The sequence below is a fragment of the Salmo trutta genome, unplaced genomic scaffold, assembly GCF_901001165.1.
Source record: "Salmo trutta unplaced genomic scaffold, fSalTru1.1, whole genome shotgun sequence".
NCBI lineage: Eukaryota > Metazoa > Chordata > Actinopteri > Salmoniformes > Salmonidae > Salmo > Salmo trutta.
The window spans coordinates 25,001-47,277 of NW_021823296.1; the positions used below are offsets into that span (position 1 = coordinate 25,001).

At 45.5% G+C, this 22,277-nt stretch overlaps 1 protein-coding gene across 1 annotated transcript in view; it reads right to left on the bottom strand.

The window, feature by feature from the left end:
- LOC115190076 (CUB and sushi domain-containing protein 2-like) overlaps positions 1-21,611 on the bottom strand; it is a gene marked incomplete at its 3' end in the record, with an annotated part of 34,940 nt that extends 13,329 nt beyond the window's left edge. Inside the window, exons 1-3 of the mRNA XM_029748554.1 lie at positions 21,347-21,611; positions 20,673-20,861; positions 12,379-12,525 (exon numbers count right to left, since the gene is read on the bottom strand). Coding sequence (XP_029604414.1) covers positions 12,379-12,525; positions 20,673-20,861; positions 21,347-21,611 — 601 coding nt within the window. The remainder of the gene's footprint in view (positions 1-12,378; positions 12,526-20,672; positions 20,862-21,346) is intronic.
- Between the last annotated feature and the right edge of the window lie 666 nt (positions 21,612-22,277).

Consider the following 22,277-nt stretch of genomic DNA (forward strand, 5'->3'; position numbering starts at 1 on the left):
ATTAAAGTGGAAAACCACACTACAGGCTGATCCAACTTTGATGTAAGGGATTACCCCCCTGATTTGGACAAAATAACATGGCAACATATTGGCATAGCACGAATCATACACACGATTGAAATAACCACCCAAATCGGCCCATCTCCGGGCCAATCATATGGCAATTTTCCGATGGCAATTGCCAATTGTAACACCCCAAATTTCCTTTAGATGGCGAGCGTGCTCCACCTTGGATTTTCATACAGCAAATGATACCCAATTCTTACCCAAGTCTCAGATTTTGATAAAATGATATTTTTTTTGAAAACGTAGCATCTTGTAAAAAAGTGGTTTCTGGACCGTTTTTTCGAATTTTTTTCGATTGTTATGTCAATTACACATGTATAAGAGCTGTATGAACATGCTTCTGACGTTTTTTATTGATGTCGTTTTTTGGGTTGCTTTTGCTTGTGCGCAAGGCATATGATTTGTGCATTTTGAATATGATTTCATAGGAAAAAAGTGACATTTTTTTTTTTCATTTTTTTTTGCAAAATGACATATCCAATGCTTTTTTTTTGTCACTTGTGGAAGTATTGCAAGTGCCAAATTACAGCAAATATCCAAAAGATAGCTAGAGCTCTCCGCAGTGAATTTTCATATTGCAAATGTAACACAATTCAAGTCCCAAGTGTCAAATTTTGAAAAAATGACATATTTTTTGAAAATTTTTCAACCCTAAAAAAGTGGTTTCTGGACCGTTTTTCGAATTTTTTTTGATTTTTATGTCAATTACACATGTATAAGAGCTGTATGGACATACTTTTGACATATTTTATTGACATAATTTTTTGGGTTGTTTTTGCTTGTGCATAAGGCATTTGGAATATGTTTTGTGCATTTGGAATATGATTTCATAGGAAGTCAAAAGTGACATATTTGCTTGTGCATAAGGCATATGATTTGTGCATTTGGAATATGATTTCATAGGAAGTCAAAAGTCACATATTTATATTTTTTGCCAAATGCCATTAGAAATGTGCAAATTAAATGTCCAATTCTTTTTTTGTCAATTATACATGTATGAAAGTATTGAATGTGCCAAATCAGTATGTTTGTCCGTTTGCCATGTACGATCATAGGAAGTCGGTTTCCAAACCCAAAAGTCAGTGAACCATGTTCCAAATGGCATTTATACTGCCCAAATGATATATATCCCTATGTTGAGCCATCAATCAACGCAGATGGTCTACTTGTCATGTATGATGAGGGAGAAGTGGGACTCTGTTGCTTTTAACATTTTTAACGAATTTGACATGCTCAGAATGCATAATTGACTGGCCCGATGATCTCGGGATGGCCGTGCAGTGACTGTGGTTCCTCTCCATCGCTCGTTGTGTTGATTTCATCATGTCAACTTTGGTGATATTTTTTGCTGTTGAATCATCTTGCAAATGCGCGTTACATTTGCAATATTGCGCGTTACGTTTGCAATATGATTCAATGGGCATTTAGCATCACAAATTTAGGCATGCTCAAAAATACTGCAGAAATGCATTATTGACTGGCTCGATGAACTCGGGATGGCCGGGCAGTGACTGTGGTTCCTCTCCATTGCTCGTCACCCAGCAGTCAGCGTCCATCAGTCAATTAGATGTCATTTTGACACCAAACTGATAGCATCTGACACCAAATCCACTTTTTCCAACTCGTATAGAAGCCAACTATCACATATGTCAGAGAAGGCCCATAATTCACAGTGCTTTCAATTTTAACCATAAAAAAACCTAAAACACATAGTTACGTTATAGCTGCGGGTCCAGCTCTGACATTATGTGTAGGCCTATGTGAGGCGACCCCGAATCCCAAGTTTCGGCTCGATAGGTCATTCGGTGCCCGAGCAATGGCCTAATTGGTGCTGAAAATCCACTTTTTCAGGGCGTTACTACGGGGCCCCTGAATGAGCTATCGGACAGAGACATTGGGGTCCGTCTCTATGGGCCGAGGCGGTTTCAATGCACCTAGTCTTGCGACTCTGGGACATTTCTACATGTCGCCATGTCCGTGATATTCAAAATGAATTGAAAATATTGCAAATGTACGAGGCGGTTTCTCGGTCAGAGAACCTTCTAGAGCCCCATAAATCACCGTGCACTATCGACTTGAGCTCTAGAACAGGTTTCTAAAATTTCGGAGCTCTAGGTCTGACGGTTCTTGAATCGTTTGAACGAAAGTAACTATTGAAGGCGGTATAAGCCTCTAAGCCCCATACTATGTACCTATGGCCAAATTGTGTGTGTGTTTTTGTTTTTTTTGCAAAAAGAATAGACACACGTTGTCTTTGGGGTAGGCATATACAGAATCCTGAATATGAAGTCTCTACCTTAAGAATTGACTGAGAAACAGATGGTTGAGTTGCGTGATTTTCACTATCTGCAGGTGGCAATATGACAATAGCTCTTGGGTGTTTTTAACCACTTCCGGTTGTCACAGGAAGCTGTTGCTTCACACACGTTGTCTTTGGGGTAGAAATAAACAGAATCCTGAATAAGAAGTCTCTACCTTAAGAATTGACTGAGAAACAGATGGTTGAGTTGCATGATTTTCACTATGCGCACGTAATATGACAATAGCTCTTGGGTGTTTTTAACCACTTCCGGTTGTCACAGGAAGCTCTTGCTTCACACACGTTGTCGTTGGGGTAGACAGAAACAGAATCCTGAATAAGAAGTCTCTACCTTAAGAATTGACTGAGAAACAGATGGTTGAGTTGCGTGATTTTCACTATCTGCAGGTGGCAATATGACAATAGCTCTAGGCTATTTTAAACCACTTCCGGTTGTCACAGGAAGCTCTTGCTTCACACACGTTGTCTTTGGGGTAGACATAAACGGAATCCTGAATAAGAAGTCTCTACCTTAAGAATTGACTGAGAAACAGATGGTTGAGTTGCGTGATTTTCACTATGCGCACGTAATATGACAATAGCTCTTGGGTGATTTTAACCACTTCCGGTTGTCACAGGAAGCTCTTGCTTCACACACGTTGTCTTTGGGGTAGACATAAACGGAATCCTGAATAAGAAGTCTCTACCTTAAGAATTGACTGAGAAACAGACGGTTGAGTTGCGTGATTTTCACTATGCGCACGTAATATGACAATAGCTCTTGGGTGATTTTAACCACTTCCGGTTGTCACAGGAAGCTCTTGCTTCACACACGTTGTCTTTGGGGTAGACATAAACGGAATCCTGAATAAGAAGTCTCTACCTTAAGAATTGACTGAGAAACAGACGGTTGAGTTGCGTGATTTTCACTATGCGCACGTCATATGACAATAGCTCTTGGGTGATTTTAACCACTTCCGGTTGTCACAGGAAGCTCTTGCTTCACACACGTTGTCTTTGGGGTAGACATAAACGGAATCCTGAATAAGAAGTCTCTACCTTAAGAATTGACTGAGTAACAGATGGTTGAGTTGCGTGATTTTCACTATATGCAGGTTGTCCATATGACAATAGCTCTAGGCTGTTTTAACCACTTCCCGTTGTCACAGGAAGTTCTTACTCAACACACGTTGTCTTTGGGGTAGACATAAACAGAATCCTGAATAAGAAGTCTCTACCTTAAGAATTGACTGAGAAACAGATGGTTGAGTTGCGTGATTTTCACTATCTGCAGGTGGCAATATGACAATAGCTCTTGGGTGTTTTTAACCACTTCCGGTTGTCACAGGAAGCTGTTGCTTCACACACGTTGTCTTTGGGGTAGACATAAACAGAATCCTGAATAAGAAGTCTCTACCTTAAGAATTGACTGAGAAACAGATGGTTGAGTTGCGTGATTTTCACTATGCGCACTTAATATGACAATAGCTCTAGGCTGTTTTAACCACTTCCCGTTGTCACAGGAAGTTCTTACTCAACACATGTTGTCTTTGGGGTAGACATAAACAGAATCCTGAATAAGAAGTCTCTACCTTAAGAATTGACTGAGAAACAGATGGTTGAGTTGCGTGATTTTCACTATGCGCACGTAATATGACAATAGCTCTTGGGTGATTTTAACCACTTCCGGTTGTCACAGGAAGCTCTTGCTTCACACACGTTGTCTTTGGGGTAGACATAAACAGAATCCTGAATAAGAAGTCTCTACCTTAAGAATTGACTGAGTAAAAGATGGTTGAGTTGCGTGATTTTCACTATCTGCAGGTGGCAATATGACAATAGCTCTTGGGTGTTTTTAACCACTTCCGGTTGTCACAGGAAGCTCTTGCTTCACACACGTTGTCTTTGGGGTAGACAGAAACAGAATCCTGAATAAGAAGTCTCTACCTTAAGAATTGACTGAGTAACAGATGGTTGAGTTGCGTGATTTTCACTATCTGCAGGTGGCAATATGACAATAGCTCTTGGGTGTTTTTAACCACTTCCGGTTGTCACAGGAAGCTGTTGCTTCACACACGTTGTCTTTGGGGTAGACATAAACAGAATCCTGAATAAGAAGTCTCTACCTTAAGAATTGACTGAGAAACAGATGGTTGAGTTGCGTGATTTTCACTATATGCAGGTTGACCATATGACAATAGCTCTAGGCTGTTTTAACCACTTCCCGTTGTCACAGGAAGCTATTGCTTCACACACGTTGTCCTTGGGGTACATATAAACAGAATCCTGAATAAGAAGTCTCTACCTTAAGAATTGACTGAGTAACAGATGGTTGAGTTGCGTGATTTTCACTATGCGCACGTAATATGACAATGGCTCTTGGGTGATTTTAACCACTTCCGGTTGTCACAGGAAGCTCTTGCTTCACACACGTTGTCCTTGGGGTACATATAAACAGAATCCTGAATAAGAAGTCTCTACCTTAAGAATTGACTGAGTAACAGATGGTTGAGTTGCGTGATTTTCACTATGCGCACGTAATATGACAATGGCTCTTGGGTGATTTTAACCACTTCCGGTTGTCACAGGAAGCTCTTGCTTCACACACGTTGTCGTTGGGGTAGACAGAAACAGAATCCTGAATAAGAAGTCTCTACCTTAAGAATTGACTGAGTAACAGATGGTTGAGTTGCGTGATTTTCACTATCTGCAGGTGGCAATATGACAATAGCTCTTGGGTGTTTTTAACCACTTCCGGTTGTCACAGGAAGCTGTTGCTTCACACACGTTGTCTTTGGGGTAGACATAAACAGAATCCTGAATAAGTAGTCTCTACCTTAAGAATTGACTGAGTAACAGATGGTTGAGTTGCGTGATTTTCACTATGCGCACTTAATATGACAATAGCTCTTGGGTGTTTTTAACCACTTCCAGTTGTCACAGGAACCTTAGAATCGACACAGGTAGACCTCACAGTAGCCTGATGGATTGTTGTAGAAGACAGGTTCATAAGGCATTCATAACCCACATAGGCTTCAGGTTGAATTTTGGAGAATAGTCTATGTGTTCCTATGGGGAGAGAAGTCATTGCACACAGTTTGATCTAAACACCTTCTTTTCACTGTGAAGGGTTAATGCCACAGGGTCAAGGTTGGCTTGCACAGATCGGGAGGACCTCAGGAACGCTCCTGGTTCCTCTCCATCGCTCGTTGTGTTGATTTCATCATGTCACCTTTGGTGACATTTTTTGCTGTTGAATCATATTGCAAATACACGGATGCGCATTTGCAATATGATTCAATTGGCATTTAGCATCACAACTTTGGCATGCTCAAAACCACTGCAGAAATGCATAATTGACTGTCCCGATGAACTGGGGATGGCCGTGCAGTGACTGTGGTTCCTCTCCATCGCTCGTTGTGTTGATTTCATCATGTCAACTTTGGTGATGTTTTTTGCTGTTGAATCATGTTGCAAATGCGCGTTACATTTGCAATATTCCATGTTACGTTTGCAATATGATTCAATGGGCATTTAGCATCACAAATGTGGCATGCTCAAAACCACTGCAGAAATGCATAATTGACTGTCCCGATGAACTGGGGATGGCCGTGCAGTGACTGTGGTTCCTCTCGATCGCTCGTTGTGTTGATTTCATCATGTCAACTTTGGTGATATTTTTTGCTGTTGAATCATGTTGCAAATGCGCGTTACATTTGCAATATTGCGTGTTACGTTTGCAATATGATGCAATGGGCATTTAGCATCACAACTTTGGCATGCTCAAAACCACTGCAGAAATGCATAATTGACTGTCCCGATGAACTGGGGATGGCTGTGCAGTGACTGTGGTTCCTCTCCATGGCTTGATGGTGAGTTTTTTTTGTGATTTTTGGAAAAATGTCCAAAATGACTAGGTGCGCCCCATACTGGATGGGCACTGATGGAAGGTGCTCCCTACCCAACCGCGGACCCCTTGCACCACCCTAAAGGCATTTAAAACCATTCTAAAAAATTACTCCTGGTAACCCATTTCGGGTCACCATGTGCACTGATGCGCATTTGCAATATGATTCAATGGGCCTCAACATCACGAATTTGGCATGCTTAAAAACACTGCAGAAATGCAAAATGAACTGTCCCGATGAACTGGTGATGGCCGGGCAGTGACTGTGGTTCCTCTCCATGGCTTGATGGTGACATGAGAGAAGTGGGATTGTCGTTTTTTAGCGATTTTTTTTGAAAAATGTCCAAAATGACTAGGGGCGCCCCATACTGGATGGGCACTGATGGAAGGTGCTCACTACCCAACCGTGCACCCCTTGCACCACCCTAAAGGCATTTAAAACCCTTCTAAAAAATTACTCCTGGTAACCCATTTCGGGTCACCATGTGCACTGATGCGCATTTGCAATATGATTCAATGGGCCTCAACATCACGAATTTGGCATGCTCAAAAACACTGCAGAAATGCAAAATTAACTGTCCCGATGAACTGCGGATGGCCGGGCAGTGACTGTGGTTCCTCTCCATGGCTTGATGGTGACATGAGAGAAGTGGGATTGTCGTTTTTTAGCGATTTTTTTGAAAAATGTCCAAAATGACTAAGGGCACCCCATACTGGATGGGCACTGATGGAAGGTTCTCCCTACCCAATCGTGCACCCCTTGCACCACCCTAAAGGCATTTAAAACCATTCTAAAAAATTACTCCTGGTAACCCATTTCGGGTCACCATGTGCACGGATGCGCATTTGCAATATGATTCAATGGGCCTCAACATCACGAATTTGGCATGCTCAAAAACACTAAAGATATGCAAAATTGACTGTCCCGATGAACTGGGAATGGCCGGGCAGTGACTGTGGTTCCTCTCCATGGCTTGATGGTGACATGAGAGAAGTGGGACTGTCGATTTTTAGCGATTTTTTGAAAAATGTCCAAAATGACTAGGGGCGCCTTATACTGGATGGGCACTGATGGAAGGTGCTCCCTACCCAACCGTGCACCCCTTGCACCACCCTAAAGGCATTTAAAACCCTTCTAAAAAATTACTCCTGGTAACCCATTTCGGGTCACCATGTGCACGGATGCGCATTTGCAATATGATTCAACGGGCCTCAACATCACGAATTTGGCATGCTCAAAAACACTAAAGATATGCAAAATTGACTGTCCCGATGAACTGGGGATGGCCGGGCAGTGACTGTGGTTCCTCTCTATCGCTCATTGTGTTGATTTCATCATGTCAACTTTGGTGATATTTTCTGCTGTTGAATCATATTGCAAACGCACGTTACGTTTGCAATATAGCGCGTTACGTTTGCAACATGATTTAATGGGCATTTAGCATTACAAATTTAGGCATGCTCAAAAATCCTGCAGAAATGCATAATTGACTGGCCCGATGAACTCGGGATGGCCGGGCAGTGACTGTGGTTCCTCTCCATTGCTCGTCACCCAGCAGTCAGCGTCCATCAGTCAATTAGATGTCAATCTGACACCAAACTGATAGCATCTGACACCAAATCCACTTTTTCCAACTCGTATAGAAGCCAACTATCACATATGTCAGAGAAGGCCCATAATTCACAGTGCTTTCAATTTTAACCATAAAAAAACCTAAAACACATAGTTACGTTATAGCTGCGGGTCCAGCTCTGACATTATGTGTAGGCCTATGTGAGGCGACCCCGAATCCGAAGTTTCGGCTCGATAGGTCATTCGGTGCCCGAGCAATGGCCTAATTGGTGCTGAAAATCCACTTTTTCAGGGCGTTACTACGGGGTCCCTGAATGAGCTATTGGACAGAGATATTGGGGTCCGTCTCTATGGGCCGAGCCGGTTTCAATGCACCTAGTCTTGCGACTCTGGGACATTTCTACATGTCGCCATGTCCGTGATATTCAAAATGAATTGAAAATATTGCAAATGTACGAGGCGGTTTCTCGGTCAGAGAACCTTCTAGAGCCCCATAAATCACCGTGCACTATCGACTTGAGCTCTAGAACAGGTTTCTAAAATTTCAGAGCTCTAGGTCTGACGGTTCTTGAATCGTTTGAACGAAAGTAACTATTGAAGGCGGTATAAGACTCTAAGCCCCACACTATGTCCCTATGGCCAAATTGTGTGTGTGTGTTTTTGTTTTTTTTGCAAAAAGAATAGACACACGTTGTCTTTGGGGTAGGCATATACAGAATCCTCAATATGAAGTCTCTACCTAAAGAATTGGCTGGATGACATAGGGTTGAGTTGCTTGATTTTCACTGTGTGCAGGTTATATGACAATAGCTCTTGGCTGTTTTTAACCACTTCCGGTTGTCACAGGAAGCTCTTACTCAACACACGTTGTCTTTGGGTTAGACATAAACAGAATCCTGAATATGAAGTCTCTACCTTAAGAATTGACTGAATAACAGATGGTTGAGTTGCGTGATTTTCACTATATGCAGGTTGACCATATGACAATAGCTCTTGGCTGTTTTTAACAACTTCCGGTTGTCACATGAAGCTCTTACTTCACACACGTTGTCTTTGGGGTAGACATAAACAGAATCCTGAATATGAAGTCTCTACCTTAAGAATTGACTGAATGACAGATGGTTGAGTTGCGTGATTTTCACTATATGCAGGTTGACCATATGACAATAGCTCTTGGCTGTTTTTAACAACTTCCGGTTGCTCCAGGAACCTTAGAATCGACACAGGTAGACCTCACAGTAGCCTGATGGATTGTTATAGAAGACAGGTTCATAAGGCATTCATAACCCACATAGACTTCAGGTTGAATTTAGGAGAATTGTCAATGTATTCCTATGGGGAGAGAAGTCATTGCACACAGTTTGATCTAAACACCTTCTTTTCACTGTGAAGGGTTAATGCCACAGGGTCAAGGTTAGGCTTGCACAGATCGGGAGGACCTCAGGAACGCTCCTGAGGTTGAATTGTGCTTCTAACCCTAATGGTTCTCTCACTGTCACCCATAAGCCCTTGACATATTGGTGCAGGCCTCATTTTGGGCCTAGTTTTCTCACGGTCACTGCGCTCATACCGAGCAAGCTACGGTCAAGCGGGGCGTCTCATTGAACTCGTCTCAGCCTAGAGATAATGGTAATGCCATTGCAGGCTCTTTGTGTCTTTAAGCACCGCACTGTGTCACTCCGTCCTCTCTGTGTGTGTGTTTGAGAGAGCTTTTCTTTGACATCTGATGGGATAAATGACTGATTTACAGTTCATGAGGGTTGCCTAGTCACACATATGAAGTTGTGGAAAGATCTGACCTTTTTAACCCTTCAAAACAGCCCCTATGAAACCATTATAAGGCATTTCTGGTTGACACAGGAATCTGAATGTTAGGCTCTTATAGAATATTGAGTTTTAAGTGTTTCTGTTAAGAACTGACTTATTTACAGAGGGTTGAACAAGTGTGTGTTGTTTCAGAAAATCACAGAAAATCACAGAAATCTCGCAGAGCTCCGAAACCTGCCTTAACGGACTCATCTGAACACGCTGCAACTGGATATGTAACTTTTTTGGAAAAAAAACCTCTTGTTGTTGAATATCACCAATGTGTCATTGTACAATTTCTCTGAAATGAACATTGGTAAATGCATGGTTCCTTTTCTCCTGACACCGTAGGCTCATGTAGTTTGATGTGAAGCGGTCAAATCAGCACTCTATTTTCCTCTTTGACTTTCAATCCCAGAAAAATAGCCTTAACTCGAAAAGCGTCGAGGCCTCGACTCCATCCTGTTCGGGGCCAACTGCCCATTATGCCAAACCCACGCAGACCGAGTTTCGTCTTCGAATTATCTTCCGTTTAGGAGAAAAAGCCGTGTCGCGATTGGTGATATATGTTACATTTGCAATATGATTCCATACGCCCTCTCGTGGAATAATCCGGGACTGCAAGGAAATGACCAAAATTTGAAAATTTAATTAAACGGAAACCGAAGGTCCGAGAGACTCCGTTCGATGACTTCCTGGAAGATCCGGCCCCCGCGAGCGGCCCGACGCCGTCCGCGGATTTATCGGACGTGGTCGGACGTCTAGTAAGGGAGGGTACATTTGCAACATGGACTTTCTCACTAACCATACGGATGGCGCACGCGACGTCCCTTCATGTATGTAATGTCCTTAAAACAAGTCAAAATGAGGCTCAGTAGTGTGTGTGGCCTCCACGTGCCTGTATGACCTCCCTACAACGCCTGGGCATGCTCCTGATGAGGTGGCGGATGGTCTCCTGAGGGATCTCCTCCCAGACCTGGACTAAAGCATCCGCCAACTCCTGGACAGTCTGTGGTGCAACGTGGCGTTGGTGGATGGAGCGAGACATGATGTCCCAGATGTGCTCAATTGGATTCAGGTCTGGGGAACGGGTGGGCCAGTCCATAGCATCAATGCCTTCCTCTTGCAGGAACTGCTGACACACTCCAGCCACACAAGGTCTAGCATTGTCTTGCATTAGGATGAACCCAGGTCCAACCGCACCAGCATATGGTCTCATAAGGGGTCTGAGGATCTCATCTCGGTACCTAATGGCAGTCAGGCCACCTCTGGCGAGCACATGGAGTGCTGTGCGGCCCCCCAAAGAAATGCCACCCCACACCATGACTGACCCACCGCCAAACCGATCATGCTGGAGGATGTTGCAGGCAGCAGAACGTTCTCCACGGAGTCTCCAGACTCTGTCACGTCTGTCACATGTGCTCAGTGTGAACCTGCTTTCATCTGTGAAGAGTACAGGGCGCCAGTGGCGAATTTGCCAATCTGGTGTTCTCTGGCAAATGCCAAACGTCCTGCACGGTGTTGGGCTGTAAGCACAACCCCCACCTGTGGACGTCGGGCCCTCATACCACCCTCAGGGAGTCTGTTTCTGACCGTTTGAGCAGACACATGCACATTTGTGGCCTGCTGGAGGTCATTTTGCAGGGCTCTGGCAGTGCTCCTCCTGCTCCTCCTTGCACAAAGGCGGAGGTAGCGGTCCTGCTGCTGGGTTGTTGCCCTCCTACGGCCTCCTCCACGTCTCCTGATGTACTGACCTGTCTCCTGGTAGCGCCTCCATGCTCTGGACACTACGCTGACAGACACAGCAAACCTTCTTGCCACAGCTCGCATTGATGTGCCATCCTGGATGAGCTGCACTACCTGAGCCACTTGTGTGGGTTGTAGACTCCGTCTCATGCTACCACTAGAGTGAAAGCACCGCCAGCATTCAAAAGTGACCAAAACATCAGCCAGGATGCATAGGAACTGAGAAGTGGTCTGTGGTCCCCACCTGCAGAACCACTCCTTTATTGGGGGTGTCTTGCTAATTGCCTATAATTTCCACCTGTTGTCTATTCCATTTGCACAACAGCATGTGAAATGTATTGTCAATCAGTGTTGCTTCCTAAGTGGACAGTTTGATTTCACAGAAGTGTGATTGACTTGGAGTTAAATTGTGTTGTTTAAGTGTTCCCTTTATTTTTTTGAGCAGTGTATATATACATATATGGTAATAACATGTTGTATTTGTCTGTTTGTATAGACACACTGAACATTGTTTTCATAGGCATCTATGAGCTAAGATGTTATCTCAGAGTTAAATAAGATCACCTGTTCGACATACACGTGTACACACACCCACACACACACACAAACATAATCCTCACACACACACACAAACACACAGAGACACCCCACACACACACACACACACACACACACACACACACAAACACACAGAGACACCCCACACACACACAAGCACACAGAGACACCCCACACACACACACACACACACACACACACACACACACACACACACACACACACCGTCAGAGACAGATGGTTTTAGAGCTGAATGGCTGAGGGAGAAATAGGGTCGTGTGCTAAATGGGGACACTAGGAAGGCATGGGCACAAGCTTCCACAGGCCACTCCCATTGGACGGCAGTAGGAGGACTGGGTGGGAAGGTGTGTCCAAACTTTTGACTGGTACTGTATGTAAAACCCAAACCCCTCCTGGACTCACCTGAGTATCGTATGCGAAAGCCTTTGTGGCTGGTGGTGTGGTCGAAGGACCAGTGGAGGTAAACCTTGTTGTTAGAGCTGGTGATGCTGAGAGGAGAGGAGTAGTTTCCACTCAGAGTGACCAGGAGGGGACTCTGTCTGGACGGACCTGTAGAGAGAGAGGGGAAACAGAGAGAGAGAGAGAGACAAATAAATAAAGAGAGAGAGAGGAGCAGAGAGAGGAGCAGAGAGAAGCGCAATTAGACTCAACCAAATCACGAGAAAACAAAAACATAATTACTTAACACATTGGAAAGAATGAACAAAAAACTGAGCAAACTAGAATGCTATTTGACCCTAAACAGAGAGTACACAGTGGCAGAATACCTGACCACTGTGACTGACCCAAACTTAAGGAAATCTTTGACTATGTACAGACTCAGTGAGCATAGCCTTGCTGTGGAGAAAGGCCGCCGTAGGCAGACCTGGCTCTCAAGAGAAGACAGGCTATGTGCACACTGCCCACAAAATGAGGTGGAAACTGAGCTGCACTTCCTAACCTCCTGCCAAATGTATGACCATATTAGAGACACATATTTCCCTCAGATTCCACAGATCCATAAAGATTTTCAAAACAAATCCAAATTTTATAAACTCCCATATCTACTGGGTGAAATACCACAGTGTTCCATCACAGCAGCAAGATGTGTGACCTGTTGCCACAAGAAAAGGTCAACCAGTGAAGAACAAACACCATTGTAAATACAACCCATATTTATGTTTATTTTTTGTACTTTAACTATTTGCACATCGTTACAACACTGTATATATAGACCTAATATGACATTTGTAATGTCTATATTTTTTTGAACTTAATGTAGGTGTAATGTTTACTGTTCATTTTTATTGTTTATTTCACTTTTCTTTACCATCTATTTCGCTTTCGCAATATTAACATATGATTCCCATGCCAATAAAGCCCCTTAAAGTGAAATTGAAATTGAGAACGAGAGATATCAGATAGGTTGACAGAATTATGGACTAGATCTGTTTCTCATAATGAACATTTTAACAACCCTGGGATTAAATGGCATAATGAACCTCTAACAGCCCTGCGATTAAATGGCATAATGAACCTCTAACAACCCTGGGATTAAATGGCATAATGAACCTCTAACAACCCTGGGATTAAATGACATAATGAACCTCTAACAACCCTGGGATTAAATGGCATAATGAACCTCTAACAACCCTGGGATTAAATGGCATAATGAACCTCTAACAACCCTGGGATTAAATGACATAATGAACCTCTAACAACCCTGGGATTAAATGGCATAATGAACCTCTAACAACCCTGGGATTAAATGGCATAATGAACCTCTAACAACCTTGGGATTAAATGACATAATGAACCTCTAACAACCCTGGGATTAAATGGCATAATGAACCTCTAACAGCCCTGGGTTTAAATGACATAATTAACCTTTAACAGCACTGGGATTAAATTACATAATAAACCTCTAACAGCCCTGGGATTAAATGACATAATTAACCTTTAACAGCACTGGGATTAAATTACATAATAAACCTCTAACAGCCCTGGGATTAAATGACATAATTAACCTTTAACAGCCCTGGGATTAAATGGCATAATGAACCTCTAATAGTTTTGGCAAGTCGGTTGACTTTGTGCACAAGTCATTTTTCATTATTACATTACATCGGAAAAAATCCAAAGAAAACTGCAAGACTGAATAGGAGGAAAAACAAGCAACAAACAAAGAAGATAGGCTTTTGAAAAAAGTTACTATTTTTCATAAAATTGTAGTTATCTTAGCTAGCTGAATTGTTTACCAGTTGCTAAGCAGTTGCTAGGGACTCTTTTGGAAGAAGCTAGCTAGCTAACGAAGAATAACAGAATATCTAGTTAACAGAAGAAAAGAAAGAGAAAATCAGGACAGAAGAAAAAGGATATCAAAGTGAAACAGTTCTCTAAAGACACAAGAGACAATAATACAAGAAACAACACTTCTGTAGCTTGTCAACTATGTGTCTGTCTATCCCTGTCCTCTCCCCTCTGCACAGGCCATACAAACGCTTCACACCGCATGGCCGCTGCCACTCTAACCTGGTGGTCCCAGCGCGCACGACCCACGTGGAGTTCCAGGTCTCCGGCAGCCTCTGGAACTGCCCGTCTGCGGCCAACAAGGCTGAGTTCATCTCAGCCTATGCTACCCTCCAGTCCCTAGACTTCCTGGCGCTGACGGAAACATGGATTACCACAGATAACACTGCTACTCCTACTGCTCTCTCCTCGTCTGCCCACGTATTCTCGCATACCCCTAGAGCATCGAGCCAGCGGGGTGGTGGCACTGGAATCCTCATCTCTCCCAAGTGGACATTCTCTATTTCTCCCCTGACCCATCTGTCTATCTCCTCATTTGAATTCCATGCTGTCACAGTTACCAGCCCTTTCAAGCTTAACATCCTTATCATTTATCGCCCTCCAGGTTCCCTTGGAGAGTTCATCAATGAGCTTGATGCCTTGATAAGTTCCTTCCCTGAGGATGGCTCACCTCTCACAGTTCTGGGTGACTTTAACCTCCCCACGTCTACCTTTGACTCATTCCTCTCTGCCTCCTTCTTTCCACTCCTCTCCACTTTTGACCTCACCCTCTCACCTTCCCCCCCTATTCACAAGGCAGGCAATACGCTTGACCTCATCTTTACTAGATGGTGTTCTTCCACTAATCTCATTGCAACTCCCCTCCAAATCTCCGACCACTACCTTGTATCCTTTTCCCTCTCGCTCTCATCCAACACTTCTCACTCTGCCCCTACTCGGATGGTATTGCGCCGTCCCAACCTTCGCTCTCTCTCTCCCGCTACTCTCTCCTCTTCCATCCTATCATCTCTTCCCTCTGCTCAAACCTTCTCCAACCTATCTCCTGATTCTGCCTCCTCAACCCTCCTCTCCTCCCTTTCTGCATCCTTTGATTTTCTCTGTCCCCTATCCTCCAGGCCGGCTCGGTCCTCCCCTCCTGCTCCGTGGCTCGACGACTCACTGCGAGCTCACAGAACAGGGCTCCGGGCAGCCGAGCGGAAATGGAGGAAAACTCGCCTTCCTGCGGACCTGGCATCCTTTCACTCCCTCCTCTCTACATTTTCCTCTTCTGTCTCTGCTGCTAAAGCCACTTTCTACCACTCTAAATTCCAAGCATCTGCCTCTAACCCTAGGAAGCTCTTTGCTACCTTCTCCTCCCTCCTGAATCCTCCTCCCCCCCTCCTCCCTCTCTGCGGATGACTTCGTCAACCATTTTGAAAAGAAGGTTGACGATATCCGATCCTCGTTTGCTAAGTCAAACGACACCGCTGGTCCTGCTCACACTGCCCTACCCTGTGCTTTGACCTCTTTCTCCCCTCTCTCTCCAGATGAAATCTCGCGTCTTGTGACGGCCGGCCGCCCAACAACCTGCCCCACTTGACCCTATCCCCTCCTCTCTTCTCCAGACCATTTCCGGAGACCTTCTCCCCTACCTCACCTCGCTCATCAACTCATCCTTGACCGCTGGCTATGTCCCTTCCGTCTTCAAGAGAGCGAGAGTTGCACCCCTTCTGAAAAAACCTACACTCGATCCCTCCGATGTCAACAACTACATACCAGTATCCCTTCTTTCTTTTCTCTACCAAAACTCTTGAACGTGCCGTCCTTGTCCAGCTCTCCTGCTATCTCTCTCAGAATGACCTTCTTGATCCTAATCAGTCAGGTTTCAAGACTGGGCATTCAACTGAGACTGCTCTTCTCTGTGTCACGGAGGCTCTCCACACTGCTAAAGCTAACTCTCTCTCCTCTGCTCTCATCCTTCTAGACCTATCTGCTGCCTTTGATACTGTGAACCATCAGATCCTCCTCTCCACCCTCTCCGAGCTGGGCATCTCAGGCGCGGCCACGCTTGGATTGCGTCCTACCTGACAGGTCGCTCCTACCAGGTGGCGTGGCGAGAATCTGTCTCCGCACCACACGCTCTCACCACTGGTGTCCGCCAGGGCTCTGTTCTAGGCCCTCTCCTATTCTCGCTATACACCAAGTCACTTGGCTCTGTCATATCCTCACATGGTCTCTCCTATCATTGCTATGCAGACGACACACAATTAATCTTCTCCTTTCCCCCATCTGATAACCAGGCGGCGAATCGCATCTCTGCATGTCTGGCAGACATATCAGTGTGGATGACGGACCACCACCTCAAGCTGAACCTCGGCAAGACGGAGCTGCTCTTCCTCCCGGGGAAGGACTGCCTGTTCAATGATCTCGCCATCACGGTTGACAACTCCCTTGTGTCCTCCTCCCAGAGTGCTAAGAACCTTGGCGTGATCCTGGATAACACCCTGTCGTTCTCCACTAACATCAAGGCGGTGACCCGATCCTGTAGGTTCATGCTCTACAACATTCGCAGAGTACAACCCTGCCTCACATAGGAAGCGACGCAGGTCCTAATCCAGGCACTTGTCATCTCCCGTCTGGATTACTGCAACTCGCTGTTGGCTGGGCTCCCTGCCTGTGCCATTAAACCCCTACAACTCATCCAGAACGCCGCAGCCCGTCTGGTGTTCAACCTTCCCAAGTTCTCTCACGTCACCCCGCTCCTCCGCTCTCTCCACTGGCTTCCAGTTGAAGCTCGCATCCGCTAGAAGACCATGGTGCTTGCCTACGGAGCTGTGAGGGGAACGGCACCTCCATACCTTCAGGCTCTGATCAGGTCCTACACCCAAACAAGGGCACTGCGTTCATCCACCTCTGGCCTGCTGGCCCCCCTACCTCTGAGGAAGCACGGTTCCCGCTCAGCCCAGTCCAAACTGTTCGCTGCTCTGGCACCCCAATGGTGGAACAAGCTCCCTCACGACGCCAGGACAGCGGAGTCAATCACCACCTTCCGGAGACACCTGAAACCCCACCTCTTTAAGGAATACCTGGGATAGGATAAAGTAATCCTTCTAACCCCCCCTCCCCTTAAAAGATTTAGATGCACTATTGTAAAGTGGTTGTTCCACTGGATATCATAAGGTGAATGCACCAATTTGTAAGTCGCTCTGGATAAGAGCGTCTGCTAAATGACTTAAATGTAAATGTAAATGTAAATGTAAATGGCATAATGAACCTCTAACAGCCCTGGGATTAAATGGCATAATGAACCTCTAACAGCCCTGGGATTAAATGGCATAATGAACCTCTAACAACCCTGGGATTAAATGACATAATGAACCTCTAACAACCCTGGGATTAAATTACATAATTAACCTTTTAACAGCCCTGGGATTAAATGACATAATGAACCTCTAACAGCCCTGGGATTAAATGACATCTCATAAACGTTTATGGTGTGATTACATTTTGAGGTCCTTCAAGCTGGATAGGGACAGTCCCTGTTGAGAGATGATCGGTCGTGACATCCAGATATCGTATCAATGCCTTGAGGTGTTTAGCATGCTGTTTCACGTCTACACCTGCTAGTTTTAGTGGTCTGTAATGTTACCGGGAGCTTTCAACTCCTTAAATTGAAAGAAGCTCTTTCTATTGAGGCTTTGCCAAAGTACTAGTCCGTTGTAGTTTGGTCCCATGCTGCCGTGGCAGGGATAAACTTCAGCCTCAGCTGGGAACTGAGAAACAGATTCCCATCCAACGAGTCACATCGTTCGGCAGCCCACGAGGGCTGACCTGTCTGTGTTCTCGCTCTGCTCGTTGGAAGATAAAAAGGGGTGATCAGCAATACTTGTGTGAAACGGAACAATTTTTTTTCACAGCACACCCAGGCGATGATCAGCATCATTCGAGTGCGAAGACTGAGCCCGAATACTGACGCAGCGACACAACACAACTCTGAAACAGAATGGATAATGCTGATGCAGCAACATGACAGAATGGATACAGGGTCTTTAGAGAGAGGGTTGGTAGTGTGTAGAGCCCGACCAAGAAGCACTTTGGAATACCATACAGTCTTTCCAGAGGTCTGCTTCTGTTCTGGACTACAGTCACACCGTTATCTAGATATCTGGACTACAGTGCTCCTGTTCTGGACTACGGTGCTCCTGTTCTGGACTACGGTGCTCCTGTCCTGGATTGCGGTGCTCCTGTTCTGGACTACGGTGCTCCTGTTCTGTTCTGGACTACGGTGCTCCTGTTCTGGACTACGGTGCTCCTGTTCTGTTCTGGACTACGGTGCTCCTGTTCTGGACTACGGTGCTCCTGTTCTGGACTACGGTGCTCCTGTTCTGGACTACGGTGCTCCTGTTCTGGATTACGGTGCTCCTGTTCTGGACTACGGTGCTCCTGTTCTGTTCTGGACTACGGTGCTCCTGTTCTGTTCTGGACTACGGTGCTCCTGTTCTGTTCTGGACTACAGTGTTCCTGTGCTCCTGTTCTGGACTACAGTGCTCTTGTTCTGGACTACAGTGCTCCTGTTCTGGACTACAGTGCTCCTGTTCTGGACTACGGTGCTCCTGTTCTGTTCTGGACTACAGTGCTCCTGTTCTGTTCTGGACTACAGTGCTCTTTTTCTGGAATACAGTGCTCCTGTTCTGGACTACGGTGCTCCTGTTCTGGACTACGGTGCTCCTGTTCTGGATTACGGTGCTCCTGTTCTGGACTACGGTGCTCTTGTTCTGTTCTACGGTGCTCCTGTTCTGGACTACGGTGCTCCTGTTCTGGACTACGGTGCTCCTGTTCTGGACTACGGTGCTCCTGTTCTGTTCTGGACTACGGTGCTCCTGTTCTGTTCTGGACTACGGTGCTCCTGTTCTGTTCTGGACTACAGTGTTCCTGTGCTCCTGTTCTGGACTACAGTGCTCCTGTTCTGGACTACAGTGCTCCTGTTCTGGACTACAGTGCTCCTGTTCTGGACTACGGTGCTCCTGTTCTGTTCTGGACTACGGTGCTCCTGTTCTGTTCTGGACTACAGTGCTCCTGTTCTGTTCTGGACTACAGTGCTCTTTTTCTGGAATACAGTGCTCCTGTTCTGGACTACGGTGCTCCTGTTCTGGACTACGGTGCTCCTGTTCTGGATTACGGTGCTCCTGTTCTGGACTACGGTGCTCCTGTTCTGTTCTACAGTGCTCCTGTTCTGGACTACGGTGCTCCTGTTCTGGACTACGGTGCTCCTGTTCTGGACTACGGTGCTCCTGTTCTGTTCTACAGTGCTCTTGTTCTGGACTACAGTGCTCCTGTTCTGGACTACAGTGCTCCTGTTCTGGACTACAGTGCTCCTGTTCTGGACTACGGTGCTCCTGTTCTGTTCTGGACTACGGTGCTCCTGTTCTGGACTATGGTGCTCCTGTTCTGGACTACAGTGCTCCTGTTCTGTTCTGGACTACAGTGCTCCTGTTCTGGACTACAGTGCTCCTGTTCTGTTCTGGACTACGGTGCTCCTGTTCCTGTATTCCTGTTCTGGACTACAGTGCTCCTGTTCCTGTGTTCCTGTTCTGGACTACAGTGCTCTTGTTCTGGAATACAGTGCTCCAGTTCTGGACTACAGTGCTCCTGTTCTGGATCAATTCCAACTTTCATACTATGACGGGAAATAAAGTTGTACATGCCATTTTGTGACAGAAAGTCCTAGTTTTCATATTCGGGACCTATACATACATTTTACATTTTAGTCATTTAGCAGACACTCTTATCCAGAGCAAGTTACAGTAGTGAATGCATACATTTCATTTTTTTTTTTTTTTTTTCCCATACTGGCCCCCCGTGGGAATCGAACCCACAACCCTGGCGTTGCAAACACCATGCTCTACCAACTGAGCCACACGGGACTGCATCGGGAAAAGGCTGTGTGATCTTTTAAACGCTCACCAGTCGAGAAGGAAATGAGTGGAATGAGGAGCGTCTGTCACGATCTTTATTTAGCTGGAGGTGACCTCATAGTTGACCCATAACCCGAACCACTACACTGTTATCCTGACTGTCGTAGATATTCACAACGGTCTCCCACAATGCTCTCCTTCTACTTTAATATGAAACTATTGTTGTATGGGTTCAATATACATGAAACATTTTCCATGTTGGTCATTTAGCAGACATTCTTCTCCAGAGTGACAGTGGGTAGACAAACAACAACATTAAACATTAAAACAACATTAAAACAATAAAACAACATTAAAACATTTAAACAACATTAAAACAACATTAAAACAACCTTAAAACAACCTTAAAACATTAAAACAACATTAAAACATTAAAACAACAAAACATCATTAAAACATTAAAACAACATTAAAACAACATTAAAACAGTTTAAAAAAGGAATAGACGCTCACCGTCAAAGATCTCCAGTTGGTCAAACTGCCGGCTGGTCTGGAAGTATTGTATTGTGAATGTGATGTTGTAGCCCGGCTCTACCTTGACCACCCAGGAACAGGACTCAAAGTGGGGGAAGCCGGTCCCGGGGGACTGGCTCATGATGACGCCCGTGGAGGCTGTTAGGACCTCGTTCATGGGACACGTCACTGTGAGGGGAAACAGAGGGATGGATAGTCAGTCAACAGGATATTTTGTCCTTTAGGAAGGTCATCTTATCTTGAGGGACTCATGTGGCCAGAATCTTTAGTAACCTTGGTTGCAGTCAAGTCCAGGTTGAATCCTTAGTAACCTTAGTAAAAGTCAAGTCCAGGTTGAATACGTAGTAACCTTGGTAACAGTCAAGTTCAGGTTGAATCCTTAGTAACCTTGGTAACAGTCAAGTTCAGGTTGAATCCTTAGTAACCTTAGTAAAAGTCAAGTCCAGGATGAATCCTTAGTAACCTTGGAAACAGTCAAGTTCAGGTTGAATCCTTAGTAACCTTGGTAACAGTCAAGTTCAGGTTGAATCCTTAGTAACCTTGGCAACAGTCAAGTCCAGGTTGAATCTCAAGTACTGGACAATTTTGCCAGGTGCCCCTGGACAACTAATACTACTGAAACACCAGAGCACTAATCACAAAGCCATAGAGACAAAGGGCCAGGGGTAGGGGCCAGGGGTAGGGGCCAGGGAAAGGGCCAGGGGTAGGGGCCAGGGGTAGGGGCCAGGGGAAAGGGCCAGGGGTAGGGGCCAGGGAAAGGGCCAGGGGTAAGGGCCAGGGGTAGGGGCCAGGGCAAGGGCAAGGGCCAGGGGTAAGGGCCAGGGGTAAGGGCCAGGGGAAGGGCCAGGGGTAAGGGCCAGGGGTAAGGGCTAGGCAAAGGGTCAGGGAGAGGGCCAGAGGAAGAGCTGAGAACTTCATACAGCTTCCAATGCTGTTGAACAATGTGATACAAAACCTAAATACAACAACTCGACCATGATCTGAATTCCCCTCGTCAGAAACCAGGATGTCAGGAGGTGGACACCGTAACGTAGGTTGGTGATATCAAATCACAGACCAACCACAAACCCTCTTCTCTTCTGTCTACTGTCTCTGTGAGAGACGGACACTGTGACAAAACGCTACAACGGACCAACGTCTAATGCTAAATCTGTCCCCGAGCCACGTGTCTGAACCCTGTGAGTCTGAACCCTGTGAGTATGAACCCTGTGAGTATGAACCCTGTGAGTCTGAACCCTGTGAACCCTGTGAGTCTGAACCCTGTGAGTCTGAACCGTGTGAGTCTGAACCCTGTGAGTCTGAACCCTGTGAGTCTGAACCCTGTGAGTCTGAACCCTGTGAACCCTGTGAGTCTGAACCCTGTGAACCCTGTGAGTCTGAACCCTGTGAACCCTGTGAGTCTGAACCCTGTGAACCCTGTGAGTCTGAACCCTGTGAGTCTGAACCCTGTGAGTCTGAACCGTGTGAGTCTGAACCCTGTGAGTCTGAACCCTGTGAGTCTGAACCCTGTGAGTCTGAACCCTGTGAACCCTGTGAGTCTGAACCCTGTGAACCCTGTGAGTCTGAACCCTGTGAACCCTGTGA